Source organism: Cystoisospora suis (assembly GCF_002600585.1).
Source record: "Cystoisospora suis strain Wien I chromosome Unknown contig_582, whole genome shotgun sequence".
Classification (NCBI taxonomy): domain Eukaryota; phylum Apicomplexa; class Conoidasida; order Eucoccidiorida; family Sarcocystidae; genus Cystoisospora; species Cystoisospora suis.
Genome location: NW_027153383.1, coordinates 3396 through 29018, shown reverse-complemented (window position 1 = coordinate 29018; position 25623 = coordinate 3396). Strand labels below are relative to the sequence as shown.

The window sequence follows — 25623 nt, the reverse complement described above, 5'->3', positions numbered from 1 at the left end:
CTCTCTCCAGGAAGAATAAGCCCGTCTCCTTGTCTCGCACATCTGTGTCTTCCCCCAAGGCGCATGCAACAGCTGGCATCCCTCCCGGGGAAAGAAAGAAGGCACCTTTTCGTAATTGAAGCAAACTAGATGGAGGTAACCGTCCATGGACATCACTGTCTCTTTCTGTGTAACGATAACATCTGAGCCACCTCCCAGTTTAGGTTTCTCGTCATCCTTCCAATGCCTCTTGCTCCGAGCGAGAGCACTGACAGATCGCACACCCAGACCACACAAGGTAAACACAACCACGTCTGTTGCCCTTTCCTTTCTCCCCTTCCCTTGTCCCTTCACTTTCCCTTGTCCTTGTCCCTTCCCTCTCTCTTCCTTTTTCTTCCCTCGTTCTTTGGCGTGGTCTTTAGTGTCTCTTCTTAGGTAAGTTCCTCTTTACGGGAACTCTCAAGTTTACCCGTGCTTTCTGTTTTATTCAGTGAACACTTCTCTTCTCCATCTAGTGCCGTCGTTGTCCTAAGAGCATCAGAAATGTCGGGGTGCTTTGTGCTTCTCGGGTGAGTAATGTCTTCTGGTGTACGTACACCGGGGGATGCACGGTCATTGTCTTCCCTAACACACCTCTCTGGTCGCGATCTCTTCTGCTATTTCGGCAAGTCGCTCATTGTTCCCGCTGATCTGTCCTATTCCTCTCGTTTGTTTCTGTTCTACTTGGAGTATCCGTTAAGGCCACGCGGCCGACCTCTGCTCAGTCGGCCGCGCCATCCCCTCCTTTACCTCGGCCTTTCGAACACTTCCAATAGAAGCCTGGAATCCTTACTGACTCGGGTGACCGCTCGTCAACGGCGTTCAAGACGATCCACCTCGAAATCCGTGAAAACAGTCTAGAATTTTCTTCTCTCCCATCAGTGTCATTCCTTTCGCTTTCTCTGTCTTCCGTCTAACTGAGGTCTCTCACTCCACCTCCTCCCGGCACGCTCGAGAGTGTCTTTTCTCCCTATACATACGAGGAGAAGAAACTCACCTCATCTTTTCAAAAGGAGACAGTCCTCTCCCTTTCCTCTGAAACATCTCCTACACCATTATTTCTTTCTCGTTATCGCTATTCTTCCCTTAGCAAGAGCAGAATGATGAGCGTAGAGTCTCCTTCCGCTCCTCCGTCTACAACCCCTAATGGCCGGCCGCCCCAGCCCGTGGGGGCACGGGCACCTGCCTCTATGCATCATGTGCCTTGGGTTGAGAAGTAGTAAGTGGATGGATGCTATGCGTGGCGGTCATCTTACAACCCTGTCTCTGGCCTCTGCACGTGAAGACGTTTCTATGTTTCTTAAGATGTATTTCAAGAGTGAGGCGTATTTCAAGAGTGCTTGTTTCGTTGTGATAAGGATGCAACTTGGGAGTCGAATATCACCAGATCTACACCCTGAGTGTCTTGTATGCCTCGGAGATGTTTATGTAGCAGAATGACGTAAGAAGGAAGTGTGTTCATGACACAATACAATCCTGTCTAGATGATGTCTATGTATGTATGTATACATCTAGGTTGATCTTCGCATCTGTAGAGGCATCTATTTGTTTTATCCTATGGAGGAGGTGTTTCTTGGTTCTCCTTGTTTACTCTAGTACGTTTTGCTAATGAGTTAATGAGACATAGTGAGTGGCCCCCGGGGAGTTTTGTTTTCATGCATTCCTGTGACCTTACCTTCTGAGACGCTGGTAGCGCTTCTGCTTCGGGTTTTCCTTGCGAGTCTCCTGTACCGGCCTTCTCGCTATGGAACGTGGGAAAAGACGTACATACATACATGCACATACATACGTACATACATGCGCGGGCATACATGCATTCGTACATACACACGTGCACATACATACATCGATGCATGCATTCATACATATAGACCTTCACACAGGTACATACACACATGGGCAACGGTGATGATGATGTGTCTTCTTTCTGTTCGACCACGCGCCATACAGCCGTCCTCGTAAGGTCGAGGACATGTCTCATCAGGAGGAGCCGAAGAAAATGCTCCGTCGTATCTTGCAAACGGGGAACGTAAGAGACTCTTGGAGACAGTTCTTCTCTTACTGCTTCTGTCGATCCTCTCCTACCTCCTTTTTTTTAAACCTAAAAAGCACGTGCCCATGAAGATAGCTGGAAATCTAGCGAGAGCTCTCTCCTGCTTCTTGTAGACGTAGATCTTCTGAAAGGGACGACAGAATCTCTGCTAAAGTATCTCTATATCTATAGCACAGATTTTGTGTGTAGATATATGTATTGACGGTGGCAGACATACAGGCCAAGCGGTCTACGGGGATGTATGAATCTCAAGACTTTGTCCTCTGTTTCTCTTGCCTACGCCACGGCTTCCGAACTAACTCATCTGCCCTCAGTACATATATACATATATGTATATATACATGTATACATATGCATTCATGTAAACATGTATGTATATATGATATTCTTCTGCATGTGATGTTTTTTTGTATTTCTAGGTCAGCACACCCTGACTATGTCTCTCGGCTGTAGCAAGGCTGTCTCAATCCTCTCTGTAGTATATCATTAGTTCCGGTGTCCGAACCTTTCACAGGAGTTGTATGGAACAGTCTGTACTCCCCTTGGAAAATGTATCACTAGCCATTCTGTTTCTTAAGCCAGCGTATCGACACCTGAAGCAAACGGGCGATCATCACGACCACCTTGTCTGCTTGCTTGTTTATTTGTGTGTCTGTTCTGTCTCCTTTCTCGGCGACGTCTCATTCATTCTTCAGATGCCTCACCTTCTTTTCTACGGCCCGCCGGGTACAGGGAAGACGTCGGCTGCTTTAGCACTTGTGCGTGAACTCTTCGGGTGAGCTAGTTAACTGGGGGAGGGGAGGTGAAGGCGTGCATTAGCTTTCTTTCTTTGCTATCTTACGAAGCCGTTCAGAGTAGAGACAGAGAGCTCTGAAAAAGTCTTTAGGAATCTGTTGAATGGATACGGTAGACAGGAGGGAAAGGAATGACTGCGGCCTGCAGTCATACGAACAAGGAGAATATCTTTGAGAGCAGCCTGGCTCGATGCAGAGACATAGATGGATAGAAGATAGACAGATAGATAGATTAGAGAACGATAGAGGGGTTAAAGATAGATAGATAGATACATGGGCTAGGGGTTACAAGTGTGTCTTCTTCTTCTTGAGAGGTCGCGGGTGCTCTTGGATCCTGATTGATGAGACAAGAGCAAGTTCTCAGTTGTTTGCCTGCTGTTGCTTTCTCTTTCTATTCAGACGCGAAGAAGCGAAGAATCGTTTACTTGAACTTAATGCTTCCGATGATCGCGGTAGGTCCCTTTTTCTACTCTTTCTTCTTTCTTTCCTGTCTCGTTTTTCTTCGTTGTCTTGTTCCAGTGGATGAGAAACCTCCAGATAGGATTCTTCCCGTCTCCGACTTCTTTCCTTCTGTATACACCCGATTGAAAAGGCACTCCATCCTGTCTTGCTCAGTCTCTATAGAGCTTTCCCTGCAGAGGGAGACAGAGAGAGATAGAGAACGAATAATTTCAAAAAGATCGCTCGATTCATTTATTCCATTCTCAGTGCTTGCTTCTGCATCAGTCTGTATCTGTATGAACCTCTATCTGTCCATGTGAACATCTATCTGGGTATGTATCTTCAGTCTACCTGTCTTCAATTTGTCTATCTTCAGTGTCTCCATCTTCAGTGTATCTATCTATATATGATGTCTATGAGGTTGCTGTGCTTTCTGCTGTTTGTCTGCATGTAGGCATTCGAGTCGTGAGAGAGAAGATCAAGAAATTCACCAAGACGAATGTCGCTAAAGGAAAAGTCAATCCGGAAACTGGGAGGTGCATGAACTAGTCCTTACTACGCCTAGTAGTTGTAGTAGCAGGAGTCGTAATAGTGGCACCTTTGAAAAAAAACGCATCCACATTAAGACATATGCGTATGGGTGCCTTATATCTATATGCCTCTCTCTCTCTCTGTATATATATATATATATATATATGAGGCTCTCCGTAGTCAGATATATATGCATCCTCACTCTACGTGAAGAAGTGGTTGAATATGTTTTTCACTTCATATGCGAACCGAGACTAATAGAATAAGATTATGTACCTTACCTGTCGCATTGCTAACATGATTGGAGATAGTCGTTCTTTTACACAGAACTCCCTAACAAGGTCTGTATTCATCGAGACAGCTATAGATCCTTGGAGGGGGAGAAAGCCTCATGACTATGGGGGTGAGCCGGGGTTGAAAAATAGCAGCGCTTCTCTCTCTTCAGTAGCTCATCTGAAGATCTGCCTATCTGATCTGTCTATGTTAGACGGGCAGTGTGGGAAATGAGGTAGGGGCAGGGGCATGCACATCTCCACGGCGAGACGACGAGGACCAGTTCTTACATGTTTATCTTATTCTTCATTCTCTCCGGTAGACAAATCTCGATCTCCTCTCATTCCTAAGACATATGGCTGAGTCGAAGGAGAAAGAACTTGAATGATTCTGCAGATCTTAGGGTCTCTAGCTGACCTCTCTTCTTCGCCGTGTACATGCGCAGCAGTGTCTCTCGGATCTCCTACAACATTCACACGGCAACCCAGGCTCGATCCTCGCTGATCATCTCCGCTCACATGCGATGAAGGAGCTCCTCCGTGCTTGCTGAAAAAACAGGTCTCTTGATATAGAGCATAGCTATGTCGTAGAGCTAGGTGTGTAAGGGCGGTGTGTGGGTAGAAGAAGAAGAAGTAGAACAAGAGACTGATCCCCATAGCAGGATACTCGATGAGGCTTCCTCCCAAGATACCGTAGGACACCCCCCTTGTATCCATACATATATGTGTACGTACATGTATGGATGTGTGAGTACCTACATATATGTGTATGTGTATATATATGACGTTACGTGTGTATGTGTATCTGTCTGGTCTGATGGTTCAGGGAGATGCCTCCATGGAAGGTGGTGATCTTAGATGAGGCGGATATGATGACACAAGATGCGCAGTCAGCTCTTCGACGTATAATGGAAGCTTTTTCAAGAACAACACGGTTCATTATTGTCTGTAATTTCGTTGCTAAGTACGTATCTGATGGTATTCTTTCATAAGGTGCCTTTATCTTCTCCCTTCTCTTTGTTCTCTATCGGGCCTGAAGACTTGTCTTCATGTTACAGCCCATATATACACGTAGATATGTAGTACTATGTCTCCTAAGAGAATATGTGTGTACGGCTGATCTTCCCCTCCTGTTCCTCTACATGGAGGAGACACTGAGACAGTGGGAGAGAGTCAGGCCCAGGATTTTAGATCTCCTGGTACCTAGAGAATCATAGACTTCTTGTCAGAGATGAAGATCTGTGAAAAAGATGGGAAGTTTCTTTTCTTCTATATACCTACATACATGTGTTGAGATATGAGTACATATACAAAAAAGATGAGGGAGAATACCGTAGACTCCACGGTGAGCTTCTTTCGTAGCTCTATACATTTATATGTAAAGAGTGACATGCACGGCTGCATATATGTATATAGATATATATATGCCTATGTGTGAGCGCATATCAGGAGTGTAGAGTCGTAGCATTGGAGAGCTAAGCTAGACTGTAAATAAGTCGTTCCTCATGTGCAGGTATTCGCTCTGTCTCTGAGAACGGCATCAATCAATGGGCTCTCATGCCACCATAAATCTTCATTGTGTTTCGGGGGTTACTCCTTCCAAGAATGGAAGGTACTAACCACGAATGCACTCCCCTTCTTCTCTTAGAAATGCCTACGTATACACTTGTTTGACTATCTCTTTATGACCTGACGAGGCATGTGAGAGGATTCAGGTACGAGAGCACTATGAGTATTGTTATCTGACGATATCTTCTCGTTTCGTGTGCTCGTTTTATACGTTAGCTCTAAAGAGCCTGGCTCGGGCCGACGGCCTCCTCTCAATAGGCTTTTGTCCTCAGCGTGACAGCCAGTAGGTACATTCTCTTTCTAAGATGGTAAGGAAGAGGAGACTTCCTTCCTTCACTTTCCTTTCTTTCTCTCAGGATTATCGATCCTATCTTCTCAAGATGTTCGCCACATCGTTTTGAGCCGGTAAGCTGGAAGCTTTCTAGGAAGTAGCGAGTCGCCAGCGTCTATTTATAATTCTCCCTCTCGTTTCTTTTCTTAGCAAACCTCAGTACTCACTTCTGTCTCCTGCATGCAGGCATGCATGTTCTTTCTGTCCCGGAGGTTTGTATGTCCGCTTGTTTTGGTATGTTTTCCATACCACAACGGCCACAGTCCACCGGGTATATGTGCACCTCCTCGGGGTGTATGTACACGTCCTCGGGATATAGTAAAGCAGTCGTCAGCCCGACCTTACGAAGAGGACGGGGGGGATGGCAAGAAGTTTCTTTTTCTTCTATCGACAGTCTACCGCGTTGCTTTCAACTGACATCCTGTCATGCCCAGCCATCCTCTGTGAAGCCAGAGAAACTTCTCTAGAATTTCTCCAAGGGTGCCAATCTCCCGCGACGAGTGTTTTCTCTCACCCATACTCGACTCTCCCAGGGGTTCTTCTCCTTCAACCTTTTCATCTCTTCAGCGTATGAAGCCACTAACGTTCTCTGCTGTATGTAGACTCTTCTACATGCCGTGCGGCATAGCTTTAGTGAGAGGTTTGCCGGTGTAAGGCAGGAAGCGAGCGTCATTCTCGCGCTTTTGTGTCCGTTCTGATTCTCTAAAGTCTCCTTCATCTCTGTCTTTCTCTCTTTAAGATGCTGCCTCTTCTCTGTCTGCTCACAAGAAGACTGGAGGGGATCAGCGAAAGTGATGTATGCAAGACAGCTGTGTCCGAGTAAACAATCGAGCTAAGAGTGCGAATGACCTGAACTTCTCGTAGCGAGCGCGTCTATTTCATTTTTCTGAGGTGATATGCGATGAAGCTGTGCCTGTTTGTTTAGTGAAGAGACGGGTCGAGGTAGGAGTCGTAGTGGTAGTGCTAAACCCTAGACCCTTTATTGGAGTGGCAGCTTTGACTTCTTCTCTTCCTAAGTGCGGTCATAGCTCGTATCTTTGTATGCGTCTCTTTCGTCTTGCAATGTAGGTCAGCAGAGAGGCTCAAGAGAAACGTCTGTCTTATATCTGTTCATGTGAAAATCTCCATGCAACACCTGAGGCTATTCAAACTCTTCTCCGTGTCTCTCAAGGTGATCTCCGACGATCAGTTACTCTCCTTCAAGTATGTCTCTCCTTTTCACGATGCTCTCCTTCTTTCTCTCTCGCTCTTCAATAAAAAGATTAACCATGTCTGTGTATCAAACATGCTATAGATGCATGTAGTACTCGTGTATCACCTCGCTGCCCCAGCCCATCAGAGCTTCCTTCAAAGGCGAAGAGCCTTTGTCCTTCTGTGTCTGTATCATCAGATAAATAGACAGACTTTTGGTGTGGGTGGTGGTGTATACCAAAGTTGCTTTATAGGTGTTCCGCATTGCTAACTTCGATAAGGAAGTGCAGTACAGTAAACCTGCCCGCTACGCGGATGGTGCTTTTATATTGATTTGCCTAGTGTCTACCTATCAGCGGTGTTGTCAGAGCGGTCGCTTTTCTTTTCAGCTGCCTTTCCCATACTTCATATTGACATGTTCGGCTTGAGAAGTCATCTCTTGCTCTCCCTATACCTGTTGTCTCGGTTGTCCTCATTACTACGTGATGCTTTCCTTTCGTGTTCCGTGCATGCGTGAATAGCTCGCCGAGACCATCCTTGTTTTTTCTTAAGTGCATGGGATGAGAGAGGTCAGAAGACGCTGTAGATTTTGAAGAATGAGCAACTGCTGTGAAAGTTCTGAAGATGTTGACAGAGAAAGAGTGAAGAGACGAGACTTTATAGAGATTTACCCATGTGTGTGGCTAGTTTTTGCTTGAAAGTCTAGATAATTCAAGAGGAGCGTATGCGTGTAGTGAAGGTGCTCCCCCGTTATGGGCGCAAACACTACACAAACTTTTGGCAGACAAATCCTCTTCAAAGGAAAACGACATCTGATGCTTCGGATTTCTTGTTCTTCCCGTCTGTCTCCTATTCAATGTGATCAGTCTGCTGCAAGCGTTTACGAGTCTTTGACTGACGAGGCCATTCTGGAAGTCGCGGGTGTAAGTACACTAGAGACAGACACAGAGGTAGATAGAACCCCAAACACGACTACTACTTTCTTCTCTTGGATTTCAGGTCTTTGTCCTCCGCGAGAAAGAAACCTTGCACCGAGACTGAGGCTGTGTTTCTCAGGATCTAAAGTTTAGCGTGAGTGTATGCCTAGATTCTTTTGTTTCTTGTCAATAGGAACAAGTACAATGTCTCTACCTATGGGAGTTTATACAAAGGTATAAGTGGTGATGTAGTGGGAATAGGAGGCACGTGAAGGGATAGAATAGCGGAGTTTTCTTAGGCATGTGAGGTCAGCGGTTTGTTTTGACAGAACAAACAGCACCTTCCTTTCTTAGACTCATGAACTTCGAAGAGACTGTCTTATGTCATCGTGTTTCGTACCGAAGTGGGGATCCTATTCTGCTAAGTTGAACTGTGTTCTCGGTGCCAATATGGCAGGCGTGTTCTTTTCTTCTGTTTGGTTGCTCTCTATCCTCTTCCTGACAGCACCCTCCCTCGCGTGTAGTCACAAATCTCTTACAAGCCTGCGCTGCTTCTGTCGATGAGGTGAGCGCCCCCCTCTGAGAGGCTCCAAGAGGTGTGATGATTCCTTCGCCGAAGTTGTTTCTCTATAGGGGATGCTTTCCAGTCCGTCGTTCTTGTATGTATGTCGTATGACGACTGCTGAAGGGTGTATGTGGTGTGTGGGCTTGGCCTGAGAGGAAGTCTGCATCTGCCTGCGAACTCGGTATGTAGCAGCATCATGTGGAGAAGACAGCCTTATTGTCAGTGCGAGTCAGGCAACATCATGGGAAGATGGACTAACAGCCGTGACGATGCCTTACTTAGCCCCTCGCCATCGCGCTTCTTCAATAGGCACGTTCAGACATTCTTTGATCAGATAGTCATCGCTATGATATCTCTCTCGACTCCAAGGCTAGAAGGTAGAGTGGAAGTAGTCTTGAGCTCCTATTGCCCTCTTACACCCGACATCCCCAGCTGTCGATGTCTCGTCGGTAGAGAGAGAGAGAGATACAGAGCTTGGGTACCTATCTATTCGTAGACATCTTCAAAGCATGCCAAGCTTCTCGTCTCGTGTGTGGGGCGGCCAGTGACTTAGGAGTAGGCTTCCGACCTCACCTTTCCCTTGTTCCCAAGTATTCTTCTCGGATGCCTCTCTTGGAGTCTTCATCTTGCGAGTGCTGCCTGGTGCTCGGAACCGGTCTTCTTGTTTTACATCATATGAGCCCTCTTCGTCTTCTGTCTTTTGATTTCTGTCTTTTTGTGCGACATACGTTTCTATCAGGCTTGCGCAGCAGTGGATGATATCATAGCACAAGGCTGGGATGCAGCACTTATCATTCAGGAGGTTAGTCGGTTATGAAGGTGTTAGAAATTTCGCTCTTTCTCTATTCTCTTCTACACCTACCTAGCCGTTTAGGCCAGTGGAACTCTTTGCTGCTGAGAAGTTGAGATAGCATGCGGCTGGATACCTAGCGCCCTTCACAGGGAACGTCACCCGCGGGGAGTGGAGTGCCGCTCAAAGACCTTCCCGTGTTTAAGCCATAGTCAGTGACCGACACATCCTACCAGCGACTTTCCGAAGGAAGATCTCCGTAACTTACACTCGATGGTAGACACAGATCTAGCTGTGAGAAACGCTGGACAAGACCGCTGGTGAGGAATGTTATTCGAAAGAGACCTACGGTCGGTCGAGAGGAAATGAGACTGCATTGTCAGTCGGCGAAAAGAGAGCTTCTCTCCGTTCTCTTTCATGCACCTCATCCACGTGTATGCGAACGAGTGGTCTTGATGTTGACATGCGTACCAACGTGGGGAGGCGTGAGATCAAAGACATCATGTAGGTATATATGTATATATATGTGTATATATGTGTATTGGTGTATGTGTGGCTTCAGTTGATTCGGCAGATCGTTGTATCGCCTCAGCTCAAGGATCTTCAAAAGGCCCGGATCATCACGGATATAGGCCAGAAGGACTTCGCCATTTTTCAGGGTACAAGAAGACCTCACCCCACCTTAGTGCATCCACGCATAGGCGCCATACACACGCAGATACATATATATATATATATGTAGTTGCATACAGATGTAGCAAAAGATGGGTCACATACGTGTGTACATGTGAGAGGCCCGAAAGTACGTGAATGTATACCTAGCACGGAGAGTATTCATGATGGAAGCTGTCAGGTAGTCATCTGCATACGAAATTTTAGGGTGCGATCTTATACAGTTCAGTAGCTTCTCTCGTCAATGTCAAGGATATACGGGTCGCCGAGAAGAGAAGGTAAGGCTCGTGGTATACTGGCTTGTCCCCTTGTGTACAAAAGGAGAGGGCAGAGGCAAGGCTGCTGCATAGCTAGCTGAGGAACTTATCTTACAGCCATGTCTACGGGAGCGGCTTGAGAGAACAATACGATGAATATGTAGCGGCGCTGTAGAGAAAACGGCATTCACCACCACCAACACTTCTTAGCTGTAGGGGCCCTGACGAAAGGTCTAGACGGGAATACTCCTGACATAAACATGCATACCGTACATAGGTACAGATATATCTACGTGCACATACTTAGGTACAAACGTTACGTTCAAGTCGTGGGTGTGCGATTGGATGGCGCTCTATTGTGTTGTACAGGTGCAAACTCTCACCTTCAGCTGTTGTCTCTGGCTCTAAAGATCCATGCAACGCTGAAGTTCCCTTCCTAATAAATCCACGAAGGTCCGGAGCAATCCACGTTTTCGTGTCTCCCAGAGGGACATCTTGCACCTCTACTGCGGCGGAACTCACAGAAAGAGAGCTTGAAGTTTTATGTAGTTCATATCTCTCTTTACATACATATATATATGTACGTACATATATATAGATATCTATATACGCGTACATACACGTATTCGTGTCGTGAATGTATCACTGCATGAAGCATGAGTAGGGTTGCTCTGCAGGACCAGCTGGCAAGGGGTGTCAAGAGTATTCTTCGACAAAGCGCTTTCTGCACAGTCACAAGAGAGGAAAGACAGCTGGAAGCGGGGGGGTCTGCAGGGTGCTAACATTCGTTTGGAGTGTACGTACACAGCTCTGCAAGATCTGTGATGAGTGAACCCCCCGGTTTTGAGCAGCGACAGTCCTCCAAAACGGGAATTCGCCAACAAAACATGACGGATAGCTGAGTTCACGCGTCTGTATATACACATTCACACCGATCAATGCAGACATGCAATGACCGACGCAGTAAAGAAACAATGAAGGTAAACATCTGCAATTAATGGTGAACAGTATACTTTTCTTCTTGAGATGTCCATTCTAACAAGCTTCTTGTGATCTTTTGAGGCAAAAACCTCTTGTCTACGGGAGAGCTCTTTAAGCAACTTGTGCTTGACTACGGAGTAACTTAATAGACTGTGTGAACGCTCATATCTTCTGTCAGGTTAATTCGTCTTTTCTTCTGGTTTTTCGAGAATTATTCTCTGCTTGGCATCAATAAAAACATACTGCAAGAGTAACCAAGGAAGCAAGTGAGCAAAGGAATCTGTCTTTGTCTCAAAAGCTTGTCTTGTTGACGCGCTAAAAGCTACCACTGTACCGATGACACGCACCATCTGAGAGCGCCGGGCGCGAGGAACGACGTCGGCCCCGGGTGGGGGGGACCAATCAGAGGAATCAACATTTACTTCTTGAAACAGCAAGAAGTCACGAACTGCCGCCGAGACGGGACGCTTGTATGCGCGAGCTCACACCCATTTCAAAAGGTAACGTGACGTAGAGACGAGGGAAGTCCTATGGCTCGTTACGATGCGCGGTAGTAACGACCGCACAAACGGATTCCTACGGGATTGCCTCCGGGACGTCTGCAGCTTTCCTCCATTCACTGGGTGACACTGAAGTACGCAGCATAAGACGAAAGCATTTTGAACACGCTAAAGGAAGTCTAAAGAAACAGGGAGCGAAAGTCTTGTTTCTGCTTGCTTCTTTTCAACAGCTGGGTTGTCTAGGGAATTATGTCAGCTGGGTGTGTACCGCGAGTGTTCCCTACCTCCAACGACAGCGTCCCGGCTGAAGTGTGCCTTGGAGAAGCCTCATACTGTGCGCGCATTGGTTAATACACCTCACCCGTGCGTGGGGTCTCTGTTGGAAAGAAGAAACAGCACGTTGGTATCACCTCCAGGACGGTTCTCTGCCTGCGCCAGAGTTCGAAACCGAGGAAAGCTGTCCCCCCGAACAGCCTGGTGGCGGAAGCTCAGCTTCGCATCAGTGATGTTACCTTACGAGCCAAGTGAACCTACACACTCCAGGGAGATCTGACGAAAAGGTGTTTGCTAGGGACATGATCGCTGGGTGGCAGGCTTAGCGAGGACTGTCAGGACAGAAAGAATAAAAATCTCCCCTCGACGCACCCTTTCGTCGCTCCTACCTTCTAAGAGCGTTCCTTCATTGCCCGTGTAGTTCATCTGGAAGGCATGTTTCTGGCCGCCCCACTCATACTTTTCAACTGGGATTTTTATTATAGATGGTGGCGTATATGGTAGACGCATAGTGAAGTTCGGGTAAACCGGTACAATTCACGTTTCTCCAGCTACACCCGTGTTGCCTCATACACAAAATGACTTTGTCGGACACCGCCGCTGGAGACTCCCCCACAGCCTCGTGAGCCCGTTGTCGGGGAAGGCCCTCCGCTGCCATGTCGGCATCGTAGTGCTGTCATGCCGTCTGTATGTGTTGTAGTGTCTACGTTGCTACTGGAAAAGCCGCAAGCGGAGATGATTTTCGGACTTTGCGTCGAATCGCGTTGTTGGCATGTCCGTGCCTGCGCCCTTGGAAATCCTCACCACTGTACGGCATGCAGGAAGTGACCCTCAAGCACATGCCAGGAGAGACACACAGTCTTCGTACCACCCTGGTCCGCAAGTGACACCAAAAACTAAGCCATTCTCTGCAAATTTCTGCATGCTCAAAAAAAACGCATGCCCTCCAAAATGCCTGTTCTGTATTCCGAGCAAGTACCGAGTTCTCGATGAGGGCCGAGAAATAATTACCTCGAAGGCACGCAAGCAGACGAGTGCCGTCTCACGTTTCATGAACGTTCGGTCCCGAGCCAGTCCGGACTTGGTATTCTGTTGTGGAAAGTGACTTTTTTGCGTTGCACTCTTCTTACCGAGTCTCGTCCTTGGCTGCAGCCGACAGACTGCCGAAGGTGCAGATACACTGCAGGCGAGACAATCTTCAGGACTCCGGATCCTTCTGCAAGGGCCTTGGTGTATTATCTCTCTTACAAGAGCATCAGTCATCCTCTTTCGTTCTGCAAAACCAAGACAGCAATCCTGAGTTCAAGTGAGATTCCGGGAACTCTTTAGGAAACGGTTCTCCTTGCTGGACTTCTGCCTACTCCTGGGATCCCGGTTCCTTGCGCTGATCCAAAGCCTGTTAGTACTGTGCTACTTTGCTCTCCAACTTCTGGAAGACTCTCCTTGCTATTCCCCGTGACGGTGTGGACATATATCTATCCCGAAGTCCCTCGTCGCCGTACTCCTTCGTCCGCGTGAGCGGGGCGGAGCGGCTCTTCATTCCTAAGATAGCACCTCACTCCTTTTGTGGTTTTCATTCCTTCTTCTCCAGATACTCTGCCTTTCTGTTCTCCTCTTCATCTTTGTTCACTGGTCTTCACGCCTCTGTTTTTCCTTCCCCCCATCGGAGGTATTCTCCTCCTCCACTCCCTTAGTCTATTTTCAGTCGGTCTCTATTGATCTGTCGCTTTACTCTATCTCCTTGATTGGCCTTCTTATCGAGTAGAAAGAATGGCACCTACGGCACAAAGCGAGAGCGGAGGCGGTTTGACCGGTGCCGGTGGCGATGTGACCCAGGGGGCGAAAGGAGCCGTGAAGAACACAAAGAGAACCAAGCTCGGATTTGCTGAGATGTTTAAAGGAGGAGTTATTATGGATGTTAAGACACCTGAACAGGCTAGGATAGCAGAGAAAGCAGGTATCTCTCTCCACATATGTGAGAGCCTTCATACGTGCAACACATCTCTATCTATCTTTTTCTCCAGTCATGATAGTGCTCTTACGTCACCTGTTCTACACACCAACACAAGTAGGTAGGTCTACTCGAGTCGCTTTCCGACTCTTCATCCCCTCTATCTGACTCTCCGTCCCAGCTCTCTTCTGGTTGGAGAATCAGAGGAAAAAGAAGAAGTGAGAAGATAAGGGAGATTTCTACATCCTTTCCGAATCAGCCATGGGTATATATGTACATACACTTATTCCAAGGCCAGTGTGTGTGTGTATCATCGGTTTATTATCCTATCCACAACGAGTAGGTGGGAGTGTGTCTGCTGCATGTGACAGGAGACAAGGGAGTAACGATACACAGCCGTCTTCATACAGCTAGTTGCTAGTAGGTAGACCCTTCTCTTCCGATGTCTCACGAGGAGTGAAGTGAGCCGCAGTTTTCATCCGTCCATATACAACTCACGGCCTCCCCCGAAGTGATGCCTACATGTGTGACTTCGTGTGTACACAAACATATCTAAACCCCTCGTCGCCGCTTTCAGACCACTGAAAAGCTCATAAAACACGAGAAGAGAAAGAAAGAGACAGGAAGGAAGGAGGGGGGGGGGTCAATCATGACACTGGCCAATCGCCGCAGTTGATACCACAGCCATTGTCGCCTGCAAGACGATCGAACAGCCAAACTGGGAACAGGGGCTGTCAGGGGTACTGCGAGAGACAGATCTGTATATCGATGTTTTTTCATCCATACAGGAGAAATGACTAGAGGAAAAGTGAGTAGTTGTAGTGGTAGTAGTAGCGGGAAGTCACTATGAAGAGATGGGAGGATGAGACGTCTTCTTCGTTTCTCGCGAGTCCAAGAGGGGAAAGGTGGATGAATGTCTTTATCACCTTTCTATTTGATTGTCTGGAGTGTACGGGTGAATGAATATGTATGTATAGATGCCTACGTTCTTTTCTTCGCTTCAGGAGCCTGCGCGGTCATGGCGTTAGAGAAGATTCCTGCTGATATCCGTCAGTCTGGAGGCGTAGCACGAATGTCTGATCCTGCTCTTATAGAAGAGATCATGAATGTGAGGCGTCTCTATACATACCGGGTTGCTCGTTGATTACTTCTCCTGCTATTATTATTATTATCTCCTCTTCTCTGTCAATCAACTTGTACTACAGCTTTATACGCACTTGGTCTTGCTTCAACCTGCCTATCCACCGCATACGTACATAGCCACCACGGAGAAGAAGGGAGTGAGGGAGCAGTTGTGAACGTTGTTTTAGAGTGTTGAGCTGACAGGATGCAAGAACTCTATAAGAGCATGCTTACTGCCAGCTGCTATCGTCTCCTACTTGTATACATGTCGCTATTGTTGTGTAGAAGTACTCCCCCGTCCTTGCCGGGTTTGGCTCATTCCCTAGCTCGATAGATCTCTTTGTGTACGTAAGGCTAGCCCGACATATCACGTAGAACCGTCATGTATTTCCTTTCCTAGCTTGATAGGTACATGTGTATACCTTTATCCTGGCGATGGAGGCGATAGGCGGTGCTGTCCGTACGGGACTCCAGATGAGACGCACCCGTGAGCTCCAGCCTTTGTATGTACAGACAGATCTCTCCCTCCTGATAACTGATCGAGCAACGGTGTGTTTCCTAGCTCTTCCTGCATTTCTTTTTTGAAACGTATCTTCGCATATCTCTTTCATATTTAGACTCATATATACCTGGAATAGCCTAGAATACCATATCACTCATATATGTAGACCTGGCCGAGCTCATCGTAAAGACACTCAAGGGAGAAATTTCATCTCCTCTCTTGCAGTGGAACTTTCTTGTCTCCTGGGCTTCCAAACCCCCAACCTGATGCTTTTCCTCTCACTCTCCTTCGAAGCCATCCACTGGTGATCCACCTTCCCTGTATAGACATATGTCTATCTCTTTCTCTTTCTTCCTCTCTCTCTCTCTCTGTCCCTCTCTATCTCTATTTGTGCATGTTTCATGTGTCTATCTGTATCCGTGTGCATACATCCGCTGAGTATGTGTTACATCATCTCTTCACATGGACATCGGTTTGACGTGTCTTCCTCTGTCCATGTGAGCATACATACAGAGATTCCTACGTATACGTGCAGTCATATCTTAGCATGTATGATCGTATGCTCTCTTTTCTTTCAGGCTGTCACTATCCCAGTAATGGCGAAGTGCCGCATAGGACATTTCGTAGAAGCGCAAGTCCTCGATGCTATAGGAGTGGATTTCATAGATGAAAGTGAAGTTCTAACGGTCGCTGACGAAGAGAATCATATCAACAAGAACAAGTTTGAAGTCCCCTTTGTATGTGGTTGCCGAAACCTAGGAGAGGCCTTACGTCGGATTGCTGAAGGAGCGTCGATGATCAGAACGAAAGGTAGAAATTCTTAGTCAGGAAGAAGAAAACGAACACCACGACGTGACATCTCGGAGATAGAAAGGAAGAAGATCTAGCTTCACAGAGACATAGGAAAGCTTTTCTAGACATCTGAACTCTGTCGTGGGGAGTGGGTGGGATAGGCTTATGAAAGATCTCTTCTTACTCAAATGTTGTATGTTCGCTTCTCTCTGCTGATTCCATCGTCGCTTATGTTTGCCACGGAGTTTTATTCAGAGATAAACTCACGTAGGAGGGAGACAGAAAGAAAGAGATACATAGACAGATAGCTAGATAGATAAATATACGGATATGTATGGATAGCGTTGAGAAAGATAGAGAGACAGACGTGCTGATAGGCTTGTCGAGAGATTGAAATATATACATATCTACGTGTATATATCAATAGCGTTGCTGTATAAGCTAGGGGCGTAGAATTTTAAGTTGAGTTTGGTGACTCGTGTGACGCAGCCGTGAGAGGAATGCCCGGAGCAATTGACCCTAGTACCATCCTGTTTTCAAACATATCTGTTGTAGTAGGTGTATATAGACAACAGTCGTTCCGATCTATAGCGAATCTGTGGGTTCAATGGAGCTTGAAGAGAGGAGCCTCAACTCCCTTGATATTCTGTCCCCTACTCACACGCGAGACATGTGGCGCGGGCGCTTTCAAATAGAAGGCAAGACGACAGAGCATCACTAAACAAATGTATGGAAAGGAGTAAATAAAGGGGCAAGACAGCGAAAAGCTCCTTTCAGTCACGTGTCCTTACATGCGCATGCTGCGTATAGACTAGATCCATGTAGCCCTCGTTTCTCTTGTCTCGATGTACGTATGTTGAGAAGAAGAATCCAGCGAGAGACTCTTTAGCTTTGATGTCTGATGAGCGTGGTTGTCATTGTAGGTGAGGCAGGCACAGGAAATATCGTTGAAGCTGTTCGTCATATAAGAACGGTAAATCGTGAAATCCGAGCTTTAACTGCCATGGATGAAGATGAAGTTTTTTCTTTTGCGAAACAAATTCAAGCTCCTCTTTCTCTTGTACAACAAACTCGGGAACTTGGCAGACTTCCTGTCGTGAACTTCGCTGCGGGAGGTGTAGCTACACCAGCGGATGCCGCTCTTTGCATGCAGCTAGGCGTCGATGGTGTCTTTGTTGGTTCCGGGATTTTCAAGTCAGGAGATCCCGAGAAACGTGCGCGAGCTATCGTTGAGGTAAGTACGGATGGACGACCTCATCGTTCATCCGTATGCACACAGGAGAAGTCGAGAGGAGAAGAAAAGCAAAGACAAGAGAGGTCTTTTTCAGACAACTCCTTTGACACTGAGAGAAAAGAATGCTTCATCTTTTGGTTTCACGTGGCGTATGAAGAGTGAAGGAGATAGGGTGCATGCATAAATGAGGAGTTCGAGCGTGCATTCCAGGGGTCGTAGGTAGTGGTAGTGACGGCCACGGCGGTGGGTATCTCGACAGAGGAACAAATCTTGAGTGTATGGACAGGTCTCCATTCAGTAGTTTGAGCTGTGTATAGGAAAACAGAGATTAGAAAGAGAAATTCTTATCGTCTTCTCTGGGATACCCATATTATCACCTGCACATATTTCTGACTTAAACCCATTCTTCTTCCTTCTCTCATCAGAATTACGCTCTTCCCAAGAGAATCTTCAAAACACGTAGATAGATGGATTGTCTGAGAAGGAAAAGCCAAAATTTCACATTTCTTTGACCTCACACGAGAATCTCTGTCTGGGTTTATCTATCCAGGGCTTTAGTCTACCTGTATCTATCTTTCTATGTATCTTCAATCTATGTACCTGCATCAGTCCATCTACTGGTATGTCTACATGTACTTATATCGACTTTTCCGTTGATGGTCCTGACGGAGGTTCTTCTCTTTCTCTTTCTGTAAATGGATATATACAGGCTGTAACGCACTTCGAGAATCCTGCGAAGATCGCAGAAGTTTCGCGAAATCTAGGAGAACCCATGGTTGGTCTGACAATGGACCGCATCGAACGATGGGCTGAAAGAGAAGCGGGTAAGCGGAGCATTCTAATGCGAAGAAAGAAGATGATGAGAGGCTTGTAGGTAGGTAGGTGACTAGGTAGGACTGGAGTGAGAAACAGGTGCTGGTAGATAGAATTCTAGAGAGACGCTTCTAGGTGGGTAGGTGACGGGGTAGAATTGGAGTGAGGAACAGATGTGGGTAGGTAGATAGCATTAGATAACTGGGTAGAACTCTAAAGAGGGATGCATATACATTGACTGACTTCGTCTGTAGTTCAGTACTGTCTTTTGCGTATATATACATATATATATATATATGGAAAGATGCGTAAGCCAAGTCTTCATTGTGTAGTGTTAGGTGAGTTTGCTACGGGGATAGAGAGAGAGCGTACGTCTACGATAATGAATGGCTGATGACGCGTAGATAGATAGCTAGATAGATGTCAGCTTTTATGCAGCTTCGAGACACCATAATACTTCGTAAGAGAGCTTCTCCAGTTCGTGTTGTTTTGCGTAGAGCATCAGGCGCCAAAAGAGTTTCATAGGGACAGGAGTGTTGATAACTGCAGCAACAGGAAATATCAGAGAAATATTGCATGCGAGCGTCTCGCCTTAATTGACTTGTCTGTCGGTTCTGCTTGGAGGCAGTTCTAAAGAAGAAGCGAAATCTCATATCATTTCTCGTGGGGGAGTGTTCTTTGATATACATCAAGAAACAATCCGGAGATATACATAGCTATGAGGAATGTTGCTCCCTTCAAGATACATCAGGAAGCATATGGATACAGATATATACAGGTATAAGCTGAAGGGAGAGAATGTGAGAAGAAGCGCGTAAGGTCCGTTTTCAGTGTATCATTCCTCTCTCCTCTCTAATACACAGAAGAACTCTTGTATGCTCTTCTGGTTTTCTTTTGTTGCATCGCAGCCATGACTTCTTCTATTGTCCCTTGAACGACTCGCACGTGATTGGTCAGCCAAGACGCATCCGTTCTTAGGCTTTCGTCTCTCGCCTTCCCTTTAGCATTGGAGCCTCGCCCATGGAAGATCAAACAGGAAGAGAAGAATACCTTTTGTGTTTGACGGTTGTTCGGCAGAAAGTAATATGGAAAGAGGAAGTGAAGAAGAAGAAAAAGGAAGGAAAAGCCTAACTGATGGGGGGGTGATCTCTCGCTGGAAGTGTCTCGTACCAAGACGTTCCATGACATGTCTGCCTGAGTGTGATGTGATGTACGTACACCCTAAAGCGATGTGGATTGAGGAGCAAAGACGTGTGTCACATAGTAATAGGGACATGACGACAGTCGTCATCATGTGGAGATGACGGCTTTCTTCTATCGGCTGTGGTCTCGGGTGTACGTATGCCACTACTGTGTCACTTCCTGCTGCAGCTCCTTCGCTCGAGATAATGATAATGATTAGAATGAGAACGCTAGCAACAGCTGTTAGAATGAGAAGACGACCAACAACAGCACCACCACTGGCACCGAAAGACAAAAAATGCTGCGGATCTTCTTACAATGGGGAGCTTGGGTGACGCGACTTCCAATCGAATTCAGGCAGGGAAAGAGAAAAAGCGAGGAAAACAGGGTACTCCACAGCTAGCTATAGGGGTGGGTATCTTCACCCTGGAAATACAGGTTGGAAACAAGACCACTGACGGCGCGCAAAGCAGTGTAGGTTTGTGTACCTTTCTTCGTACACATCCGAGAAGATGCGACGATAGTCATTGCAGCAGCCGATTGTGGCTGGCCTCTCGCTTCTCGCAGCGTGTGTAAGAAGCAGGACACACAGCACGTTCACCATAACATCGTTTTATGGTCTAAAGATGAACCTTCAAAAGGAAGCAAAGTCACAGCCGGAACGTGACTGAATGGCGCTGGCTATCGGAAAGCCTATCATTCCCACTGGCTCTTGCCTCTATTTGCGTAGTCAGTGTCCTGCCGCCCAGGGCGAGTCTTGTGAGACAGAAGCAGCCGCGAAACCTAGTAAGAAGTTTAGAGCGCCTTAAGTTTTCCGCACCGAAGAAAACTTTGATCTTCTTTTTGACTACATACACTCGCAGTACTCCGGTCAGGGACACACGTTCGATCCTGTGTTTGTTCCGGCCTTCTCAAGGCCTCTCGATCTTGATGTCTTCTCGTTGTTACTGAGCACCTACAGTTGTAACCCGCTGCTCTTACTTCCGCGTACAGCATGAAATTGTCGCTCTCATTTCGAACTTTCTCTTTGAAGCAAATCGCCGCCCACGGCGTCGAGCACCTACGACACCTAAGGACAGTGTTCGAGAGGATAAGGGAGAACGAGCTGTTCCTAAGACTGCTGTATGTGTGTGTGATCGAGGGCTCATTCCCGCGGTGATCTATCCGCTCAAACATTACGTTCTCGAAACAACCGTCTTGCACGCCGTGTGCATGTAGATGTATGTATGTATAGTGTATCTGTGTATGAATGGATGTGGTGTAACGATTCTGAACAGCCGGCATACTTCCTCTCTGATTGCAGCGCTGTGGAGCTACTAGAACTACGGCTGGCACTCGATGGCGTGATGTCTCCTTGAGAGCACCCAGTGACTCGAACGGGTGTTTCTCACGTACGGAGAACCCTTGGCCAGTAAAACACGACTGCAGTTTCTATCCTTCCCGCTTTCCTCGCATCTCTCCTGTCTACTACTGACCCGCGTGGTCGACTCTTAACCCACAGATAGACAGTACAGAGATAAGGCAACCGAGAGACAGGGTAAAGCTGCTGCTACCCTTGTTTCTGTGGTTGATCGATACCCTTGGAGAGTGAAAAGCGCGAAAGAGAGAAACAACCGCGCTACTGCTAACTGAGTGGCCGCCGAAGGAAGACAGCAACTGGACGCCCGCCCTCTCAGGAGGCCTAACTAAGCAGCAAGCAAGTAGGCGAATAACAAGGAAGCAACCTTACATTTGATTGAATGGTGACGATGCCTCCACCGCAGAAGCTCTGACCCAACAAAAGGTAAGCTGTATGATTGGTGTACATCCACCATACACTCCAAAATGCAAATGCATACACATCATATACACACGAATAGCAACTGTCTCTAGAAAAAAGACCGTGGGGGAGGCGGGGAGAGAGACCTATAACAAGCGATCCAAGACGCATGCAAAGAAAGCTCTCTTGATATGATTATCGAAAGTGAGAACGGACGGTAGACACAAAGAGAACGAGACAGAAAGGAAGAAAGTTGCCTAGACCATGACGGCGACAGCAGAAGTCTCTATAGCATTGTCCATGTGTGTCATGTTGTCTGTACACTTCGTCCTTTCCTTCAGTCATCGACCCTTATACAAAATGAGAGACAAGAAACACGAGATGCACAGAAAGAGAGAAAAGAATGAAAAGAGAGGACTGTCGGTAGAAGGAGCGAAAGACGCCTGCGTCCATCAAATGCCCATGTGATCGATGAGCCTCCTGTCCTCGTCTCGGCAAGGCCACCGCACTTCGTATAACACCCGACCGCAACCGGCATGGGAAAGAGACATATAACTCAACACACCTCTATAGATACCTACATACACGCATCTACATCCCTATATATACAAGCATCCACATCTACATACATCTCTATGAGATGAAGATCTTAAGTATCCCGCGTCTATACAATAGATGAATATCAGTATCAACGTGTAACGTGTATATAATACGCCAGCCAACCGTGGAGTATGTCCACAGAACATACCAAGACAACGAGAATAAAAACCGTACCTACGTGCAGAGCATGTGTATGTATGATCATGAATATCTGTGTGTATGTGGGCGCCTATAGAAAAAGGAGTGTCTAGGTGACGTCCCCGCATACAAGTACACAAGTCTGCACTGTACATACACTCCAACCCCCTCCCTCTGTCAAGTGAGAAGACGCACAACAAAGAAAGAGACCGGTGAGGAGAATCAAAGAAGATGAATCAGTTGAAAAGAAAGGAGAAGTCGAATGATGAGATAGGAGAAAAGTGCGCAACCAAGAAAAAGATAGAAAAGAAAACGAGGGAGGCAGAACGTGGTGATAACGATAGAAAAGAAGAACAACAATCGACAAGGCTTTCTGTCTTCCTATCTCTTCGCATGCTGATTGCCATCCCGCCCTCTCTCCCTGCCCTCCTTCTCCCTCCAACTCAACCCTACCCGTCCGCCTCTTCGAAGGTGAAGACAAAAGGAAGAAAAGCAAGGGGGGAGAAAAAGAGAAACTTGAAGAGAGCAAAGACAGAGCATATCCCAGAGAGGGAGTGAAAGAAACAGAAAGGAAAAAAAGCAGAGATGAAGAACGTTCTTCTTGGGAGATTCGAAAAGAAACTCCGTAGTAGTACTGCTACAGCATCAGATAGCCACCCGGGGTGTCTATACACCCCTCCCTTTTTCTTAGACAAAGCTCCACCTCCATCCTTGCTCATCATTACGGATATCTTTCCAAGAAACTAATCAATCCTTTCTCTCTTCCTCCTCTTCTTTTCAACTCGAAAAAGGTTTCATAATTCTCATCTTCAAGAATGACCACTATCTCCTTCACTTGGTTTTCTTAACTTCTTCTTTCTCTTTCTTTGTTGCATTTGCGCCTGCTGTCTCTCCTTCCCCTCCCTCCACAGCCTTAGCTTCTTCCTCATCTTCACGGTACGTAAGCCTATACCATCATAATACACAAGAGATAACACACACAAGCGGCCGCCTCTCTATCTTTCTATCTACAGACAGATCCATTGATACACAGTTGCAGCACATATCTTCTTCTATATCCTTATATCTACCATCGTCCTTTACTCACTCCCTAGATGCAATCAGAAAGACAGACTCCTTCTCAACTTGAAATGGACCCACGCCGAGTAGCTACGAAAAGCAGCTGCTATCTCTCCGAGTAGACAAGACAAAAAAGAGACACAGAATCATGTGGAATAAAGAAACACAACAAGATCCAATGATGAAGAGACAGAGACAGACCACAACCCCAGCCTCGTTAGTTTTTCTTTGCACGGAGGAGAAGTCCTTCTCCTTCACCCTGTCTTTCTCCTTTTCCTCTAACTGCTACGTGTTCTCTCCCCTATCTGAATACCTTAGAGGAAGTGAAGGATAGACAAGACGGCAGACATCTCATGTCTTAGCTTTCATTCAAGAGCTCTTCTTCCGATGATACATGACGTACATACACTACATGTGGCTCCCTGCACTTTGAATAGACTGAGGAAACGAGCCTATCTGTCTATCTATCTATCTCGACTGTGTCTCTCTACCTCTCTTTCTTCAAACTATCTCCCCACCTTTCCCTACACACATAGAATGACCTCAAAGTGTGAAATTTGTTGTGAAGCTCATTCGACGGGCTCGCTTCTTCTCACTGACAACCACCTATATCTATACCTATATATATATATATATATATACGTTATAGCGATAAATAGATGGGGGGAATATAGAAAGGGAGACATATATATAGTGGATTAGACATCTTATCCATGGGTATTCTACGGCGTTGCTAGAGTTGCTGTCTGTGTAAAACAGAACCCTCCCTCCCTCCCCTAAGCGTTTTGTAGTATCTCTTTCTATTCCCTCTTTCTTTTCGTTTGTCTCTCAGAATGAAGCCCCCTCGGCACACATGCGCTTTCTTCGTCGTCCCAGGAAGTTCCGCTAGAGACACGATGAGACCTTGTATGTGACAAGATGCCGTCGCATTGTCGAAGGTGTTCACGTATACAAAAGAAGAGACGATGTTTGTCTCAGGGAATGACAAAGAGAAATGAAAGACATGGATGAGGGAGAAAGAAAAGGTGATCAAAAAGAGAAGAAAGAGAAGATGATCTTACACTTCTTTGACTTGGCCATTGAGAGCCGCGGCCCCGAAGAGAGAGAAGACGCAGAATGGAACTAGGTATAACAAGGCAGGCTGAGGATGCTGAAGAAAACGCACACACACCCCACCACACAGAAGTCCATACAAGCATAGCGATACACGTTATATATATATATATATNNATATACACGAAGAAGAAGAAGAAGAAAGGAGGAAACAGGGGAACAAAACAAGGCGTGCATGGAGATCGAATGGATACACACTCCTCCCCCTGCAGTACATACACCCGACACATACATATGCCAGAATCCCAGAGCACGAACTATACACTCGTCGGCTGTACCTCTTTATATAGGCATAGCGGGTCATGGAAACGAACGTTTTTACTGAGCCATGCCTGTCTGAATATAGGCCTGTTTCAAATGCACTTAGCGAAGAAGAAAGAGCTTCCCGCAAAACAAAAATGCCACTTCTAACATAAAACAGAGATAGAGATGGAGAGAGGGGATGTATGTGTGTCTGCATATATGTATGTACCTATGTACGAATACGCACACGTATGAATATGTATCGATGGGGAGGAACGGATGAAGACAGGCGGGGTATCGACAACCTACATAACCATTCGGAACTTCCATCCTGAAGTATTATATCGGGGAGTAACATCTGCCTCCTCTTCTCACTCAACGAAAAGAGCACAAGACCACCAACACCCTCATTTTCTCTCTCTCCTTTTCCACTTTATCGTCTCTTGATTCTTCTCTCTCACCTGGAAGACAAGCATAACAATGCCCGTGGTAATGAGGCCAATCTCGTAGAACACCACAACGACCCAGAAGTAAAACTTCCCGAACTTCTGCATCCGCACACAAACCCTCACAAGACACAAGACCCATCCATCAGTCTCGTCGCATTGACAGATATACAATACACAAGGCATGATAAGGGACGACGAAAGCATGGATGGATGCAGGTATCAAATATGAAGATGTAAGAATATGAATAAGAATATGTATGTATGCATGCATATGTATGTATATGTGTCTATGCATCTAACTCGGAAGATGACGAAGAATCGCTGGGAGAGACTGGACAAAAGACTAAGAGAAAGAGAGAATGCGAGAACCAACAGAAAAGAGAGAACGGGAGAAGAAAGAAAAAAAGCGTGAAATTGAATGGAACGAGAAAGCATCCACAGTCCATCGTCTTGATGTGCAGAGAACAACACTTGAAAGAAGAGGAGAAAGATAAATAGATCAAGAGGCTAG

General features: G+C 46.4%; 3 protein-coding genes across 3 annotated transcripts in view; 2 read left to right on the top strand and 1 right to left on the bottom strand.

Moving 5' to 3' along the window:
* Window positions 1-171: 171 nt before the first annotated feature.
* Window positions 172-11585, top strand: CSUI_001470 (replication factor c subunit 2). Its single transcript, XM_068061676.1, has 13 exons — window positions 172-1237; window positions 1969-2047; window positions 2767-2846; window positions 3265-3317; window positions 3761-3842; window positions 4936-5073; window positions 6035-6083; window positions 7078-7212; window positions 8067-8123; window positions 8623-8682; window positions 9422-9484; window positions 10035-10131; window positions 10771-11585. The coding sequence occupies exons 1-13, from the start codon at window positions 1119-1121 to the stop codon at window positions 10839-10841; spliced, it is 1083 nt and encodes a 360-aa protein (XP_067926345.1). The 5' UTR covers window positions 172-1118; the 3' UTR covers window positions 10842-11585.
* Window positions 11586-13079: 1494 nt separating this feature from the next.
* On the top strand, window positions 13080-19815 carry CSUI_001469 (ethylene inducible protein). Its single transcript, XM_068061675.1, has 6 exons — window positions 13080-14112; window positions 15111-15214; window positions 16309-16540; window positions 17446-17756; window positions 18466-18580; window positions 19478-19815. Exons 1-6 carry the CDS (start codon window positions 13926-13928, stop codon window positions 19501-19503), a joined length of 975 nt encoding a protein of 324 aa, XP_067926344.1. The 5' UTR covers window positions 13080-13925; the 3' UTR covers window positions 19504-19815.
* Window positions 19816-20698: 883 nt separating this feature from the next.
* The window catches only part of CSUI_001468 (signal peptide peptidase domain-containing), a 7930-nt gene continuing 3005 nt past the window's right edge, over window positions 20699-25623 (bottom strand). The window contains exons 4-7 of the mRNA XM_068061674.1: window positions 25125-25211; window positions 24369-24457; window positions 21481-23194; window positions 20699-20820 (exon numbers count right to left, since the gene is read on the bottom strand). Coding sequence (XP_067926343.1) covers window positions 23080-23194; window positions 24369-24457; window positions 25125-25211 — 291 coding nt within the window. The 3' untranslated portion in view covers window positions 20699-20820; window positions 21481-23079. The remainder of the gene's footprint in view (window positions 20821-21480; window positions 23195-24368; window positions 24458-25124; window positions 25212-25623) is intronic.